This window comes from Maylandia zebra, linkage group LG3 (genome assembly GCF_041146795.1).
Source record: "Maylandia zebra isolate NMK-2024a linkage group LG3, Mzebra_GT3a, whole genome shotgun sequence".
NCBI lineage: Eukaryota > Metazoa > Chordata > Actinopteri > Cichliformes > Cichlidae > Maylandia > Maylandia zebra.
The window spans coordinates 52,891,357-52,909,428 of record NC_135169.1 but is presented as its reverse complement, the minus strand read 5'-3'; the positions used below and the strand labels follow the sequence as shown (position 1 = coordinate 52,909,428).

Sequence of the window (18,072 nt, the reverse complement as noted above, 5' to 3'; positions counted from 1 at the left end):
ATGTGTTTGTATACTTTCTGCCCAGTTTGACGCATTTAGCAGACGTCAGCCTGTTTAAAGCTCTGATATCTATTCTGTATGACTTAAAGCAGTTATGACATGGTCTGATTTTCTCGCCCAATAAAGGAATATTCAATATATCAGTCTACTCTTCATTTTATCAGAAACAGTTATCACAGCTTGTACGTTTTCTTTTTATAAATATATGTAAGCATTGAGCCAAATTTAGTAATGCCAACATACTGAAGAAACAACATTTGTCTCTTATATATGATACACCTATATATGCACTGTCAAAGATACTTGTCTTTGAGTGAAGATTTAAGATATAAATAACTAAGATAAGACATAAATAACTGCAACTTGAATCTGTACTGAGGCTCAGTATTTGACACAGAGTTCATGTTCACTGCTGTAATAGTGTGGAGCAGGGAAATTATTTTACTGCTATTGTTAAAGAATAATCATCATCACCATTGCATTAATAATATAATCTGTAGTTTATATTGCATTCAGAGGTTGAACAGTCACAGGCTGACAGGAAGTTGCAGAGAGTTTGCAGAAGTGAAAGCAGTCTTAGGTTATTTTGAGCAGCAGGCTAAGACGATCATTGCTTTAACAATGTAACAGATAGCTTTAAGATGGCCTTAAGATGTTTATGATAATGTTAACTTTGTATTCCAGGTGCAGTTATAACTATTTTATACACAATGCATATCTGTGCTTATTTGAGTTGATGTTCAGGTTCATTAAGGGTCCAAAGCTTCACTAGTGAGAGTGTCTAGATGATCCATGCTGAGGGAAAACTAGAACATAGAAGGAATTGCAATACATGCTTACACAACAGTTCATTTTAATATCTTTTATATGTTCATATTCTTGTATTAAGCTTTTAGTAGGGGTCAGGAGCTAGTCGGCGAGGTGAAACAGGGTGCAATTGTGGTTAGCACACAGACACACACACACTTAGTTAGAGAGAATCATTTATAGGTGAAAGTTTAATTATGTTTTGCTTGGGGTTGCAAAAAAGAGCAGTTTGTCGCAGAACTGCTGCTGAGGTGTCAAGATGACAAGCGAGCATCCGGCAGTGACAGGAAGCACCTGTTATGAAGATAGAAGACAATTGTTCTTTTAAATTGTGTCAAAAGTCGTTGTGGTTTTGATATTGACGTATGTGTATATATCCTGTCTGTGACGCATGAAGGGGGCGTCAGTAAATCAAACCCTGATGCTATAAAAATCTGTGTATGCTTTGAGGAAGTCGAAGACCACTTGCTGTCTGCGTACAGAGTGTTCTTCCCACACGTGTGTATTCATTAAAATCATTGTTTGACCAAGATCTTCTGGACCAATGGGTGTTTGTACTCTCCTTCCTCAATTTTTGAACCTTAACAATAGCTAATAATGATTAATATAATAACTATAATATTGGCCATATTATATTTACATTACCAAAGTGACATGACTTTAGTCTCATGAACAACATTAGCTAATTGTTATTTACTAACTAATCTTAAATGACTGTTCAGTACAGAAATGAAGCCCAAAAATCATGTTTTACTGTCCTGTGGTCTCAGCCTCAGATACTTATCAAATCACACAAAGCTCTTGTAGAAACAAACAAACAAATGAACAAAATATGTTCTCCTTCATTTCTGTCAAACAAAGTTGTATGACACATTTCCAGCGGTTAGTATCATGGTTGCTAGGCAACCTGGGAAGCGCGATGGAGACTAGACTGTCCCATACAGCGCAAGTTTGTTGCAAACACATTGGCTATGTGTTTGCAACAAACTTGCCGTTTATTTTGCAAATCAAGCTCAACACTGCCCGTAGTATGGGCAGAAATCTGTGCCATCAGAAACTGAATTTGAATAAGTTCAATTTGAATTTGAATTGCTCAGATTGAATCTGAATTGTAACTTGAATAAATGCTTTTGAAAACTGAATTTGAATTAGTCTAATTTGAAATTGAATTTATGGTTTGAAAATGATCATCACTAAATTGAAATTGAATTTTATATTTTGAAAATGAATTGATTTGCTTTGAAACTGCATTTTATCCTTTAAAAATTCAGCTCTCAAATAATTTCAGTTTCACTTCTAACCGTTCAGTTTCAGTTCTACAATTCAATTTCAGTTCCAAAATTCAGTTTTTTGGAACTTACATCCGGTTCCGGTTCAAGCGCAGATTAATAGAACTACGTTTTACTAGCGGACCGAAAGTGTTACCGACGGGAATCTACAGCGTCTTGAGCTGAATTAAGACTTCAGAAGTCATTCGTCATGTCGAATGACCAGCGGATAAACTCTCAGGTTGGTAATAAATGTATTACATGTATAAGAACAAGCGTCATGTTAACAAATGATAGCCGTACAGTAACTGTTATGCTTATTGTAGCTGCTAGCTAAAAACGCTAATTTAGCGTAGTTTGCCCTGGATTCAGCTTTGACAAACAAATATGATTGACTGTTTCTAGTAGAATTCCAAAGTTGTCATCTTGTACCCTGTCAGAGTACTCCCTCTGTATGCTTGCAGAGACCCCTACAGTAGGGAAACATGCAAAACGGTGCCCAAACCTTTGTATTTTAGCTTTATTTATGTCTTACACAGCATCCCAACTCTTTAGCTAACTTAATAACTTTAGCTAAAGTGAATAGTTAGTCTAATTCATTAGTGCAGCATTACTGGATCACCTCTGTTTGAAGTGATATAATGTGATATACAACTATCACTGAAACAGCAAACTTTGTAAATAAGCAAACAACACTTCTCATTTTCTAAACGTTTGGTAACAGCTGTAGATTACACTATCAGTGCTTGTTCACTCTTGACAATAATAACATTTCTAAATTCTCTTTGTGCATTTACAGGTAAACAATATCTAATATTTTATCTAAATGACTGCTTTGTCTTTGAAAAGGGTGAAGAGCCTGAGGCCGGTGACAGTCCAGTTCTACTCTAAGTACATCCTTACAGTGGCTCACAGGACAAGGCCACATTCCTGTCCTGCCAGAAGAGAAAAGAAACCTCAGAGTCTTCATGCAGTTCAACCACACCTGTCATATTCCATATGACAGGGGTCTCAAACTCCAGTCCTCAAGGGCCAAAGTGTCATGCAACTTTTCCATGCCCTCGAGGACTGGAGTTTGAGACCCCTGCCGTATGGTGTTCATGCTGTTTTCCACCCCACAGTTACAGCATGTCTGACTGCCTGTTCAGCATATGCAAAAATATATGATGAGTTTAAGCATGTGATGACTAAGGCCTTCCATTATGGTGTTTGTCATCACATGTCACAGACATCTGGATGATCATTTGGAATAAACAAAAAACTAAAAACTTGTTACTTCATCTTTTATCTTTATTATTATTATTGTTCTTATTTTACACTTTTCATTGTTAGGCATTAGGTTTATTTGTAGTAGTCCTTTCGAACGTCTTTCCCTCTTCCATGTTACTGTGTCAGCTTGTCAGCATCTATTTGGGTTTGGAAGTGGAACAGAAAGTATAGAAATCCAAAGTGCCATTAAAACCAGGAGAGGTTCTTATATTTCAGAAGAAGGGATTAATTCAAAAGACCTCAATGCCATATTTTATTTAGGAACCCTAGAGAGCACTTTGCAAAATAACACATTCTTATAATTTCACCCTCAGATGAGCCAAGCTACGACTGTCAGGGAAGGTGATGTAGGTACAGAGCATATGAGAGTGGTTAAGTTAATGTCTCTTGTCTAGATGAAGGCACAAGAGGGATCAATGGCAAGGCGTAGAGATTCAGTATCTTCAGTCTTCAGTGGACACTCCATTTCTGGCACAAAACACCTGTAAAAGATGGTCAATTTAGGAGGTGACCCGACAACTTCAGCCTGTCAAACATATTAATGGAGCAGTATGTTTAAAAAAAAAATAATCTAATTAAGCATGCACTCAGTAGCCTAAGAATTATTATGGTAGTTAAACACAGTGATAGTTGTATATCACAGTATATCACTTCAAACAGAGGTGATCCAGTAATGCTGCACTAATGAATTAGACTAACTATTCACTTTAGCTAAAGTTATTAAGTTAGCTAAAGAGTTGGGATGCTGTGTAAGACATAAATAAAGCTAAAATACAAAGGGTTGGACACCGTTTTGCATGTTTCCCTACTGTAGGGGTCTCTGCAAGCATACAGAGGGGGTACTCTGACAGGGTACAAGATGACAACTTTGGAATTCTACTAGAAACAGTCGATCATATTTGTTGTCAAAACTGAATTCAGGGCAAACTACGCTAAATTAGCGTTTTTAGCTAACAGCTACAATAAGCATAACAGTTACTGTACGACTATCATTTGTTAACATGACGCTTGTTCTTATACATGTAATACATTTATTACCAACCTGAGAGTTTATCCGCTGGGCATTCGACATGGCGAATGACTTCTGAAGTCTTAATTCAGCTCAAGACGCTGTAGATTCCCGTCAGTAACACTTTCGGTCCGCTAGTAAAACGTAGTTCTATTAATCTGCGCTTGAACCGGAACCGGATGTAAGTTCCAAAAAACTGAATTTTGGAACTGAAATTGAATTGTAGAACTGAAACTGAACGGTGAGAAGTGAAACTGAAATTATTTGAGAGCTGAATTTTTAAAGGATAAAATGCCGTTTCAAAGCAAATCAATTCATTTTCAAAATATAAATTCAATTTCAATTTAGTGATGATCATTTTCAAACCATAAATTCAATTTCAAATTAGACTAATTCAAATTCAGTTTTCAAAAGCATTTATTTAAGTTACAATTCAGATTCAATCTGAGCAATTCAAATTCAAATTGAACTTATTCAAATTCAGTTTCTGATGGCACAGATTTCTGCCCATACCGTAGCGTCCTGGAGCACTTCCGTTGTGATTTGGATTTTGCATGTGTTTTGTATTCTGTACGTGTTTTGTATTTTGCATGTGAGTTGGATTTTGTACGTGTTTTGGATTTTGTATGTGTTTTGTATTTTGTAAGTGTTTTGTATTTTGCATGTGTTTTGGATTTTGTACATGTTTTGGAGTTTGTGCGTGCTATTTGGAATTTGTAAGTGTTTTGGAGTTTGCATGTATTTTGGATTTTGTAAGTGTTTTGGATTTTGGATGCGTTTTGGATTTTACATGTGTTTTGGATTGTGCATGTGTTTTGTATTTTGTAAGTGTTTTGAGTTTGTACGTGTTTTGGATTTTGTACGTGTTTTGGAGTTTGTGCGTGCTATTTGGAATTTGTAAGTGTTTTGGAGTTTGCATGTGTTTTGGAGTTTGCATGTGTTTTGGATTTTGCATGTGTTTTGGATTTTGTACGTGTTTTGGAGTTTGCATGTGTTTTGGATTTTGTACGTGTTTTGGATTTTGTACGTGTTTTGAAATTTGTGCGTGCTATTTGGAATTTGTAAGTGTTTTGGATTTTGCATGTGTTTTGGATTTTGTAAATGTTTTGGATTTTGCATGTGTTTTGGATTTTGCATGTGTTTTGGATTTTGTACGTCCTATTTGGAATTTGTAAGTGTTTTGGAGTTTGCATGTGTATTGGAGTTTGTGTGTGCTATTTGGAATTTGTGTTTTGGATTTTGTACGTGTTTTGGATTTTGTGCGTGTTTTGGATTTTGTACGTGTTTTGGAGTTTGTGTGTGCTATTTGCAATTTATAAGTGTTTTGGATTTTGCATGTGTTTTGGAGTTTGCATGTGTTTTGGATTTTGTAAATGTTTTGGATTTTGCATGTGTTTTGGAGTTTGCATGTGTTTTGGATTCTGTACGTCCTATTTGGAATTTGTAAGTGTTTTGGAGTTTGCATGTGTTTTGGAGTTTGTGTGTGCTATTTGGAATTTGTGCTTTGGATTTTGCATGTGTTTTGGAGTTTGTAAGTGTTTTGGATTTTAAAAGTGTTTTGGATTTTGTACGTGTTTTGGAGTTTGTGTTTGCTATTTGCAATTTAAAAGTGTTTTGGAGTTTGAATGTGTTTTGGATTTTGTAAATGTTTTGGATTTTGCATGTGTTTTGGAGTTTGCATGTGTTTTGGATTTTGTACGTGCTATTTGGAATTTGTAAGTGTTTTGGATTTTGCATGTGTTTTGGAGTTTGTAAGTGTTTTGGATTTTGTAAGTGTTTTGGATTTTGTATGTGTTTTGGATTTTGTGCGTGTTTTGGATTTTGTACGTGTTTTGGATTTTGTACGTGTTTTGGAGTTTGTGTGTGCTATTTGCAATTTATAAGTGTTTTGGATTTTGCATGTGTTTTGGAGTTTGCATGTGTTTTGGTTTTTGTACATGCTATTTGGAATTTGTAAGTTTTTTGGAGTTTGCATGTGTTTTGGATTTTGTAAATGTTTTGGATTTTGCATGTGTTTTGGAGTTTGCATGTGTTTTGGATTTTGTACGTGCTATTTGGAATTTGTAAGTGTTTTGGATTTTGCATGTGTTTTGGAGTTTGTAAGTGTTTTGGATTTTGTAAGTGTTTTGGATTTTGTATGTGTTTTGGATTTTGTGCGTGTTTTGGATTTTGTACGTGTTTTGGATTTTGTACGTGTTTTGGAGTTTGTGTGTGCTATTTGCAATTTATAAGTGTTTTGGATTTTGCATGTGTTTTGGAGTTTGCATGTGTTTTGGTTTTTGTACATGCTATTTGGAATTTGTAAGTGTTTTGGAGTTTGCATGTGCTTTGGACTTTGTACGTGTTTTGGAGTTTGTGCGTGCTATTTGGAATTTGCTAGTGTTTTGGAGTTTGTACATGTTTTGTTTGTAGGGGCCACCGTATAAACCAGAGAAGAAGAAAACAGACTTTACCATGAAGATCCTCAGTGTGGATCAGTATAATATCAGCCTGATGTCTGCAGTTTAGTGTCAGCACAACTTTCACATCATATTCATCTCAGCACAACTAAAACATGCTGACTGACCTCAGAGTTTCAAGTCCACATCCTGGACTCTCCAGAAAACCACACAGATGCTTCACTCCTGAATCATGCAGGTTGTAGTTGTCACTCAAGTCCAGCTCTCTCAGATGGGAGGGGTTGGACTTCAGTGCTGCTGCCAGATGATCACAGCTGATCTCTGACAAACCACAGTCGATCAATCTGTATAAAGAATGAAAGATGTAAGTTTATTAGACAAAGTGTGAGCTTGAAAGCATTCAGTGTTTCATCATCTGTTCAGAGCTGAAGAGAGTTCAGCATGTAGAAGTTAAGAAAATGGAAACTCCAAACAGCTGAAGCCAACAGGAAGCAGCTTCAAACAAACACAACAAGAGAAAAAACTCTGAATGTTTCACATTATAAAAACAGGAAAAAGACTTGAAAAAGTCCTGTTTTTCCTTCCAGGAACTTTTAAAGGTGAAGTGTGAAAGAAATGGACATATTTGAAGTCCAACACCTTTTTCCAGTCACATTATTAAAGCAGACAAACTACAGGCTCATTTTCATTCCAACAAGTCGTCTTCTGACCTGGACTAACAACACTGGTCTCTATGTGCAGCTGGGTGTGAGACCAGTGCTCGGGGACCGTCTACAATTTGCTTCCATTATTGTCACAAACTGTGGATCCTTTATTGCAAATTCAAATGGGATTCAAATGGTCAGACAAAAGAGGGTTATGAGGAGATATGATGAAATGTTGTGTATTAGCAGCAGCTCCCTGAGCCTCACAGTCAGCTGCACATGGACCAGCTGACATTACCCAGCATTAGAGGCGGGAGTAAAAGATGGATTTTCCTATTTAAATGGTTTTAATTTGAATAAAGCGATGTTGATCCATTCAATCCTGAATCGATTTTTAATATAAATGTATTTTGCCAGAAACTCAGGTTAAAGCTCCCAAAAGTATTTCATAAGCAACCAAACAGATAAAACAGTAAATGAGAGCAGCTAAACACACAAAGATGGAAACACAGAGCGTGGATCGTTCACTCGACGGCACGTACACGGACACGCCGTCGGGGCTGAAAGTGGACAGCTCACAGATCCTGAAGCTGCAGGTTTCATCTGTCTCCAACCAAAACTGAGTGAACCAGCAGCAAAAGAAGATCCAAACTACGCTTTACGTTTGATGAACATCGTCATGAATTCTCTCTGACTTTGACGTTTACTTCCTGCACAGCTCTCTCTCTCTCAGTGTACTTCAAGAACAGTTTACCTTCAAAAATCTGTTTCCTGCATTATTCACTGCTTATTACGCACCAGTCTGCTGTTGTGTTCACTGCTGTCGGCCTCCGAAAACAAAGCCTCATTTCTGCTGTTCAATACTGAAGAAATTGAAACCTTTTAAAATGATGACAGATTACAAACTCTCAGCTGTGTCTGTAATCAAACCTCTGTGACTTTGCTTCACTTCAGCAGCATCAGCTCATGTTCACATGTTGATTCATGGTTTTCTTCAGTTTTTGATTGACTGCAGAATATTTTGAAGGTTATCTGCTATAAAAAGCCAGAACAGGAAAATCTGCTTCATGTGTTTCTGTTTGATCTTCAGTGACTTTGACACAAAGGCCTCTGCTGTGATGATCACACCTCTGATCAAGTCTCACAGTGTCAGCTTTGTTTTTATACATATGGATATGTGCTGTTAAATGATCAGAATTATAATATTTCAAACTGTCTACTGTGTGCCGTGACCTTTGACCTGCTAAAGACAGTCAGCTGTGGATTATTCATTGTTGTGTCTGATACTTAGAACTGTGAGGAAGAACACTACACAGTTAATCAGGGTCCCCTCTCTCTGAATCAGGAAAGGTGGGCAGGCCGCGTGTGGGCCGCGGGCCATACGTTGAGTCTCACTGTTTGAAATGTGAACATTGTTCTGCTGCAGTCAATGGACTAAACCAGAGAAGAAGAAAACAGACTTTACCATGAAGATCCTCAGTGTGGATCAGTATAATATCAGCCTGATGTCTGCAGTTTAGTGCCAGCACAACTTTCACATCATATTCATCTCAGCACAACTAAAACATGCTGACTGACCTCAGAGTTTCAAGTCCACATCCTGGACTCTCCAGGAAACCACACAGATGCTTCACTCCTGAATCCTGCAGGTTGTAGTTGTAGCTCAGGTCCAGCTCTCTCAGATGGGAGGGGTTGGACTTCAGTGCTGCTGCCAGATAATCACAGCTGATCTTTAACAAACCACAGCCCTTCAATCTGTATAAAGAATGAAAGATGTAAGTTTATTAGACAAAGTGTGAGCTTGAAAGCATTCAGTGTTTCATCATCTGTTCAGAGCTGAAGAGAGTTCAGCATGTAGAAGTTAAGAAAATGGAAACTCCAAACAGCTGAAGCCAACAAGAAGAAGCTTCAAACAAACACAGCAAGAGAAAAAACTCTGAATGTTTCACATTAAAGTCGTACATTTCTCATAAAAACAGGACAAAGACTTGAAAAAGTCGTGTTTTTCCTTCCAGGAACCACAAGGCTTCACTTTTAAAGGTGAAGTGTGAAAGAAATGGACATATTTGAAGTCCAACACCTTTTTCCAGTCACATTATTAAAGCAGACAAACTACAAGCTCATTTTCATTCCAACAAGTCATCTTCTGACCTGGACTAACAACACTGGTCTCTATGTGCAGCTGGCTGTGAGACTAGTGCTCAGGGAGCGTCTACAAAGTGCAACACTGAAAGAACATCACACACTAATTTGCTTCCAGCACTTTCACACAAACATCTACTGTCATTATTGTCACCAAACTCTGTGGATCCTTTATTGCAAATTCAAATGGGATCAAATGGTCAGACAAAAGAGGGTTATGAGGAAATATGATGAAATGTTGTGTATTAGCAGCAAGTTATTAAATCATTTTCCTCAGAAACCAAACAAAATGATTGACAAACATATTTTAACAAACTCAGTGTTGGACTTGGATCAGCAGGATAAGCTGATGTTTAAAGGCATTTGAGTCTCGCTGTATGAGAGTCCAGTTATTACTCAATATTTATGGATGATGTTCTTTCTGTGTTGCACTTTGTAGACGCTCCCTGAGCCTCACAGCCAGCTGCACATGGACCAGCTGACATTACCCAGCATTAGAGGCGGCTGTAAAAAAATGGATTTTCCTATTTAAATGGTTTTAATTTGAATAAAGTGATATTGATTCATTCAATCCTGAATCAATTTTTAATATAAATGTATTTTGCCAGAATCTCAGGTTAAAGCTCCCAAACGTATTTCAACAATAACCAAACAGATAAAACAGTAAATGAGAGCAGCTAAACACACAAAGATGGAAACACAGAGCGTGGATCGTTCACTCGACGGCACGTACACGGACACGCCGTCGGGGCTGAAAGTGGACAGCTCACAGATCCTGAAGCTGCAGGTTTCATCTGTCTCCAACCAAAACTGAGTGAACCAGCAGCAAAAGAAGATCCAAACTACGCTTTACGTTTGATGAACATCGTCATGAATTCTCTCTGACTTTGACGTTTACTTCCTGCACAGCTCTCTCTCTCTCAGCGTACTTCAAGAACAGTTTACCTTCAAAAATCTGTTTCCTGCATTATTCACTGCTTATTACGCACCAGTCTGCTGTTGTGTTCACTGCTGTCGGCCTCCGAAAACAAAGCCTCATTTCTGCTGTTCAATACTGAAGAAATGTAAACCTTTTAAAATGATGACAGATTACAAACTCTCAGCTGTGTCTGTAATCAAACCTCTGTAACTTTGCTTCACTTCAGCAGCATCAGCTCATGTTCACATGTTGATTCATGGTTTTCTTCAGTTTTTGATCGACTGCAGAATATTTTGAAGGTTATCTGCTATAAAAAGCCAGGACAGGAAAATCTGCTTCATGTTTTCCTGTTTGATCCTCAGTGATTTTGACACAAAGGCCTCTGCTGTGATGATCACACCTCTGATCAAGTCTCACAGTGTCAGCTTTGTTTTTATACATATGGATATGTGCTGATAAATTATCCGAATTATAATATTTCCCACTGTCTGCTGTGTGCCGTGACCTTTGACCTGCTAAAGACAGTCAGCTGTGGATTATTCATTGTTGTGTCTGATACTTAGAACTGTGAGGAAGAACACTAAACAGTTAATCAGGGTCCCCTCTCTCTGAATCAGAAAAGGTGGGCAGGCCGCGTGTGGGCCGCAGGCCATACGTTGAGTCTCACTGTTTGAAATGTGAACATTGTTCTGCTGCAGTCAATGGACTAAACCAGAGAAGAAGAAAACAGACTTTACCATGAAGATCCTCAGTGTGGATCAGTATAATATCAGCCTGATGTCTGCAGTTTAGTGTCAGCACAACTTTCACATCATATTCATCTCAGCACAACTAAAACATGCTGACTGACCTCAGAGTTTCAAGTCCACATCCTGGACTCTCCAGGAAACCACACAGATGCTTCACTCCTGAATCCTGCAGCTTGTTGTTGTTACTCAGCTCCAGCTGTCTCAGATGGGAGGGGTTGGACTTCAGTGCTGCTGCCAGATAATCACAGCTGATCTTTGACAAACCACAGCACCTCAATCTGTGTAAAGAATGAAAGATGTAAGTTTATTAGACAAAGTGTGAGCTTGAAATCATTCAGTGTTTCATCATCTGTTCAAACCTGAAGAAGGTTCAGAGTGTAGAAGGTTAAGAAAATGGAAACTCCAAACAGCTGAAGCCAACAGGAAGCAGCTTCAAACAAACACAACAAGAGAAAAAACTCTGAATGTTTCACATTATAAAAACAGGAAAAAGACTTGAAAAAGTCCTGTTTTTCCTTCCAGGAACCACAAGGCTTCACTTTTAAAGGTGCAGTGTGAAAGAAATGGACATATTTGAAGTCCAACACCTTTTTCCAGTCACATTATTAAAGCAGACAAACTACAAGCTCATTTTCATTCCAACAAGTCATCTTCTGACCTGGACTAACAACACTGGTCTCTATGTGCAGCTGGCTGTGAGACCAGTGCTCAGGGAGCGTCTACAAAGTGCAACACTGAAAGAACATTACACACTAATTTGCTTCCTTCATCCAACCTGAAGAGGAAACAGAGACGCCTCCCCTTCAAAATAAAAGCTGCTCGTTTTGGACACAGTATCAAAGAAAGTCTACAGTATAACATAGAAAAGACAGAAAAAAGTTTTGGTTGTTTTTCAATTGTGCAGAAATGAAAGTACACTAAGCTCAATTATGTGACAGACATTTCATCCCATGTCAGTTTGGCCTCATCCTGCGCCGGATTATCCAGCACACACTCTGACCACAGGCCCAGCTGGGCTCCATCCAAGAGACAGGAAACAAACCAACACAATAATAAAAAGCACCATGTGATTTTCTTACAGTTTAGCTCTTCAAGCCAAACATAGTAAAAACATGAGCATATTTGTTTCCTGATAAAATGATGTGACAGGTAGAACAGAGTAAAGTGGTGGTGTTACAGCCGGCCTTTCTCCCCTCTGCTGCCGAGGCTGTTAGTCTCTTCCAAACTCAGCTACAGGACTTCCAAATGAATGAAAGCAGCAGAAGTGGCTTTACAAATGAAAGAGGAAGAGGAGAAGAAGAGGAGAGGGAGGCCACTCTGACCATCACTCCAGCTGAAAACATCACACTTCCATTAAAGTTGGTGAGAAAATGTTGAGCAGGATGAGCTGCTGGCTAATCTGGAGGCTGTAGCAGCAGCTCACAGTCACCGTGGATTTCCACTCATGAAAAAGCTTTGGCTGCTTCATTTCTCATTTCATATCAGAGACTTTAAAGCTTCACTGAAGCTGTACTGTGATGCTTCCATATTCCAGTGAGGCCTCCATAATGATTTCAGCTGTTCTGTACACACACTGTGTGCCCTGTATGGCTCAAAGTCTCTGCAGCCTGTTTTTATCTGCTATCATCATCCTCATTCACATCCCTCACACACTCTACAGACGCATCTTCACTGACTGATGAAGCACAACATGAACCTGTGGAGGCTGAAACACTGTCTTGTCAAACATCTCGCCATCACCACTCCACTTCTGTCAGCCTTTAAATGAACCCTGCTCAAGTCTGTCACTTCTATTTGGAGCCAAAAGGAAAAACTTTTGTTCAGTCGTTTGGAAAGACAACATTTCTGAAAGCACGCAAACTTCTTCACATTTGTCTTCAGAAACATCCTGAACATTTAGGAACTAAAGAAAGTTTCAAACATCAATCAAAGACCTGAAATATAGAAAAACTACAACAGCCACAGTCAGTGAACTCACCTCAGAGTCTCCAGTCCACAGTTTGGACTCTCCAGTCCAGCACACAGAAGCTTCACTGCTGAATCCTGCAGCTTGTTCCAACTCATGTCCAGCTCTGTCAGATGGGAGGGGTTGGACTTCAGAGCTGAGGCCACAACTTCACAGTGAGACTCTGAGAGTCGACACCGAGTCAGTCTTTGATGATAGAAAATATAAAATGTGTTATTATAAAAGCAGAAAATCTGCATTATAAACACAAACTGAATGTATATGAAGACAAAACAGAGTGAGGTCATAATCTGATGAACATCTGTTCTTCACATCTGTGCTTCAGCTCCTCTTACTGTGTTTGACATAACACAACGATTGAGTCTCTCTCAGACCTGCAGACTTTTTTCTTTTATTTTGCCTGTCCCGTTTGGTTCTTTTGCCATCAGAATTATTGTCTAAAGATGAAGAAAGATACCCAACGGATTTACTTTACCAAATTGACCATCCCTGACTTGCCGTAATGGTCTATTTGATTCACCTTTTATCGTTTTTTTTTATTTTTTTTTATTTTCACTTGCTAGATATGGGACAGACTTGAATGAGGAAAAGAAAAGGGAGAAAGGAAGAGGGGTAAAAAACAGTGGAGAAGAGGGACGGGGATAAAGGGCAAAAAAACAAAAACCAACTAAATAAGCAGACAAAAAAAATACATATATCAATCACATGGATCACCTGTTGAGAAAGAAAAGAAAACAAGCAGAAGAAAACGAGAGCAATACAATAAACAACATCACAATGATATATGGGAATATATATACTAAATATTAAACATTATTGTGCAGCACGTAATATCGACAGCGCACAGTGTGCTTTGAGGTAGGAGCCAAAAAGGGTGTAGTTTGTGTGTGTGAGCACCCGTGTGTACACCTGTGAGCATGAACGCGCTTGTTTTTAAAAGGTTCCTTCATTTAATGATCTGCTAGAGGGTGTGGGGAGCCACAGCCCCGTCCTCCAGGGCATGAAGCAGGTATGGAGGAGATCAAAACTCCAGACATCCAGAGGCCCCCAGAACACAAGAGACCAAGGAAGACCAACAGAGGGGCAGCCGCGCCACTGTCCCAGAAAGAGCTGAGGAGAGTCCCAGATGAGGGCTCACTCAGCAGCCGCGGAGCAGAAGCCAGGGGGGGTTGCAGTGACGCGCCCGTGAGCTCCGCCGGCAGCCAGCCGTGCCTGAGTGACCGAGCCCCAGGCCGAGAGGCCGGGGGCACCCCACCTCCGAAGTGGCCCGAGCAAGCCCCAGGCTCCAGGCCCCGATAAGCGGCCGCCAAGGAGTGAGCCGGTGTGTACCTGGACGTAACTGCACCCAGACCCAGGTGGTGTTACCCTTTTCCCTGCATTGGGGAGAAGCAGACCGCCCCAACTCCACAGCAGAAGGGAGGCCCCACATTCCACTCCAGACCGCAGTCGGACGGCCAACTCCTCCTCCTGGCCCCCCACTCCAGCAAGTCGCAGAGAACGGGGGTGTGAGAAGACTCCAAACCTCCCTCCGCTCGCTCATATGTAGTGTTGATGCATGTGTGTTCTAAGGTTGTTAGGGAGTTTTTATTGTTTTATTTGCTTATGCTTCAAAAGTTATGTTACACATATTTCACCAGACACAGTTTTCTGTTGAAACAGGAAGCTGACCCTGTGACACTGACAAGAGACCAGTACAGAAATACATATCCGCAGAAGTTGACTTGCATTATATTATTCTTAGAAATTGACTTGCAACAAACATACTTTGTGACACACACACACACACACAGACAGCATCAGGACCTGCGTAACAGGAAATGTGATTATATTTGCATATTGACGATGTACCCTATAAAAATAAACGAATACTGCAGTTCGGTGTGATTTGCTCTGAGCTTTTCACCCGTGCAGCACGTTAACCTACACAAGTGTCTCATTGTTGTTTATTCACCTGACTGTTTGTTAACTGTAAATCTCTGACATTTAATTGGTCCTTCGAAGCCGTTAATGGACTGGTATTAATGATAATATTATGCTCCATTTCACAGTGGTATCCTTCCTCAAGTCCCGACGCCGTGACAAGCCTGCGTCGAAGTCTCTGCAGAGCGCCCTCTAGGGAGGGTTGAAAGTCCAGGGACGCTAAAATTCGGGTCCTGGCCGACGTTTTACATGCCCACGGCGCTGGGGCTTGAAAAAAGGATGCCTGACAGACCGGCAACAGCGAAGCCAGGTGATTATTCCACATTTGACACACCTTGCATAAAACGATCGGCTGGGACAGTCTGTCTGCTCTAAGTATATTAAATAGGAAGTGACCTATTCGCTAACATAAGTCTATAGAAAGACTGACTATCCGCTCACCTGAAAGAGGTTGGTAGCCTGATAGAATTAGTTGTCCGCTCGCCTGAAATAGTGGCTGGAAGCCCGACAAGTTGTCCGCTTGCCTGAAATAGTGGCTGGAAGCCCGACAAGTTACCCGCTCGCCTGAAAAAGGGCTGGAAGCCGTGTAACGGTTAGCAGTACGCCTGAAAGACGGCTAGTGGTAGATACTAAAGAGAGATTCAGACTGTCCAGTATAAATTTTGCGCGCATAAACTGTTTTTACTGTTTTGTTGGTGGAGTAAGTTGATTTGACAGCACATTAAGGTGGCTGAACTACTCCACTGAATTGTTTACCGTTGATAGCTCACGTACTGGCTGAATGAGAAATTAAGTTGTGCGTCATCACGTAAAATCGACAACCGCTTTCAAGAATAGCTGAAAGTAGAAGGCTGTTGTTGATAACTTATCTCATTCTTCGTGCCAGTGACAGCTTCACGGGTCTGTCTGTATATTTAACTCAATTAAATACCTTGTAAACAAATCTTCTACAGAAGGAAACTGAATGGATAGTAACGAAACTACACTCACGGCAGATGAACAGTGGTTAGACAGTAGCTATTTTAAGAGGAACCTTACAAACAGAACTAAACAATGAAATATAGTTGGCATGACAATCATGCCCAGATTGTATAAAATAAATAAAAGGAAATCATTCACATGAAAACCTTTTCTATAAAAAAGAGAGATGCATAAGATAGATTAAGGCTGTCTCATTGTTCAGCCAAGGAAAGTGTGTGGAAAGGTAAATGTCTCCAGCCTGGATGACGGGTGAGACTGCAGCCCACCCAGAGCCCTTGATGGATACAAAATAAAATATAAAAATAAAAATAATAATAAATTACTTGGTTCAACATGCAACAGAGAGAATGAATGTGACTGAAGGTTGGATCTGAGATGAGGCAAACAGAAGACCAGTCTAAAAAAGTAGGCACAAACCTGTTCAGAGAAAAAGCATATTTGTACAGATTGGATGAATTCTAAATTATCTGTTTGCTGAGTAAGATGATCCTAACTATTAAATTGGCTCAGTAGTAGTATAGTGATTTACACTGATAAAATGTTGTAATATACTGTTGTTATTATATGGAAAGAATAAGATGATGATATTAATAAAAATATAATATTAATGACAAGAAGTATCCTAGTCAGTATGATGTGAGATGGATAATTGTTATGAAGTAGTCTGCATCAAGTTTAAGGTTTGCTCGAACTCAGTATAATGGCATATGAGATGAAGAAAATAAAGAGAATATCCAAACTACTTAAGTGCATAGGGGTACTACTTGACATGTTTGAGGACCTATATTGCTGAAATATAGAGCACATCTGTAATAACAACCAATATGCTAAACCATGTATATGACAGCTAAAGCTACAAGATTGAGAAGCTGATTTAAATATGTGGACACTACTAAGCTCATGAGCGAGTTAAACATTTTTATTTATTTGTTTTTAGAGCAGAAGCTGCATAGGGGACAGCACAGGGAGCAGTCTATCAATGAATAGAAAACACACATACACAAATTGTTACATGTGAAATTATTATTGGAAAGAATCAGAAGTGAGATGGTTTTGAATTAAGAAATCAGTGAAATGATGCATGAATTAAACCTGATAATAACATACAGAGGCAATGAAGGAAGCAGCTTACACTCACTGAACATTAACATGCATAGGAAAAGTAATGAAGACCTGCTTACACTTATACACATGACATAAGTTGGTATTTCTGACCAGAGAGAGGGAAACGGGTAGTTTAAGTACTCAGGATAATAATGAAAATGTCTTAGTTGTGTTTCTTCAGGAGCAAAACAGACCTGGACCAATTCTCCAGGTGCAGCGGTCGGAAGAAACTTATAAGTTAACATGACTGGACATGTCAAAGCAAGTTTCTGGTTGAATTGTTCACAGCGCCATGTCTCCATAAACCTGTCAAGTGGGCCCTAACTTGTGTCTGAGGACAAGGATTGCTGTTAATAAGGTGGGAACTTAAAATTTGGGTTAGCAAATTTGGGAAAGAAAACTGACTGCTTAAGCGGAGAATTGTGCAGGAGTCTGAAACACTGCAAAAGCAACATATGCAAATTCACGTACATGATTTACAAATGCCCAGTTTTAGAGCTGTAAACTGTGAGCAATTCAAAGTTTAAATATATATATAGAGAGAGATAATAATAAGAAAACTTTAACTTCAAAGTTGAAATATGTAAGATGTGTGAAATGTGTGAATTCTTTGAAAAACTAGAAGGTATCTTGGAATGCCTCAAGTGAGAACGTAATGAACAAAAAAAAACAAAGAAGAAGGAGCAAAGAGCAATGGAAACACGGACGTGTATAACATAGAACAATTACTTCTAGGCTCTGAACACAAACCCTCTGTTGTCAGATCTAGCAGATCCAGTTGTAGTAAAAGCTACCACATCTTACAGGCCAGTTAAACCACAATATCCCTTAAGCACAGAAGCAGAAAAAGGGATCAGGCCAGTGATTGCAGATATGGAAAAAGCAGGCATTTTAG

At 39.3% G+C, this 18,072-nt stretch overlaps 1 protein-coding gene across 1 annotated transcript in view; it reads right to left on the bottom strand.

Annotated features, from left to right (window-relative positions):
- The window catches only part of LOC143416584 (NACHT, LRR and PYD domains-containing protein 12-like), a 294,773-nt gene that overhangs the window by 242,711 nt on the left and 33,990 nt on the right, over positions 1–18,072 (bottom strand). Inside the window, exons 4-7 of the mRNA XM_076881993.1 lie at positions 13,185–13,358; positions 11,308–11,484; positions 8,975–9,151; positions 6,920–7,096 (exon numbers count right to left, since the gene is read on the bottom strand). Of these exons, the coding sequence (XP_076738108.1) occupies positions 6,920–7,096; positions 8,975–9,151; positions 11,308–11,484; positions 13,185–13,358 (705 nt within the window). The remainder of the gene's footprint in view (positions 1–6,919; positions 7,097–8,974; positions 9,152–11,307; positions 11,485–13,184; positions 13,359–18,072) is intronic.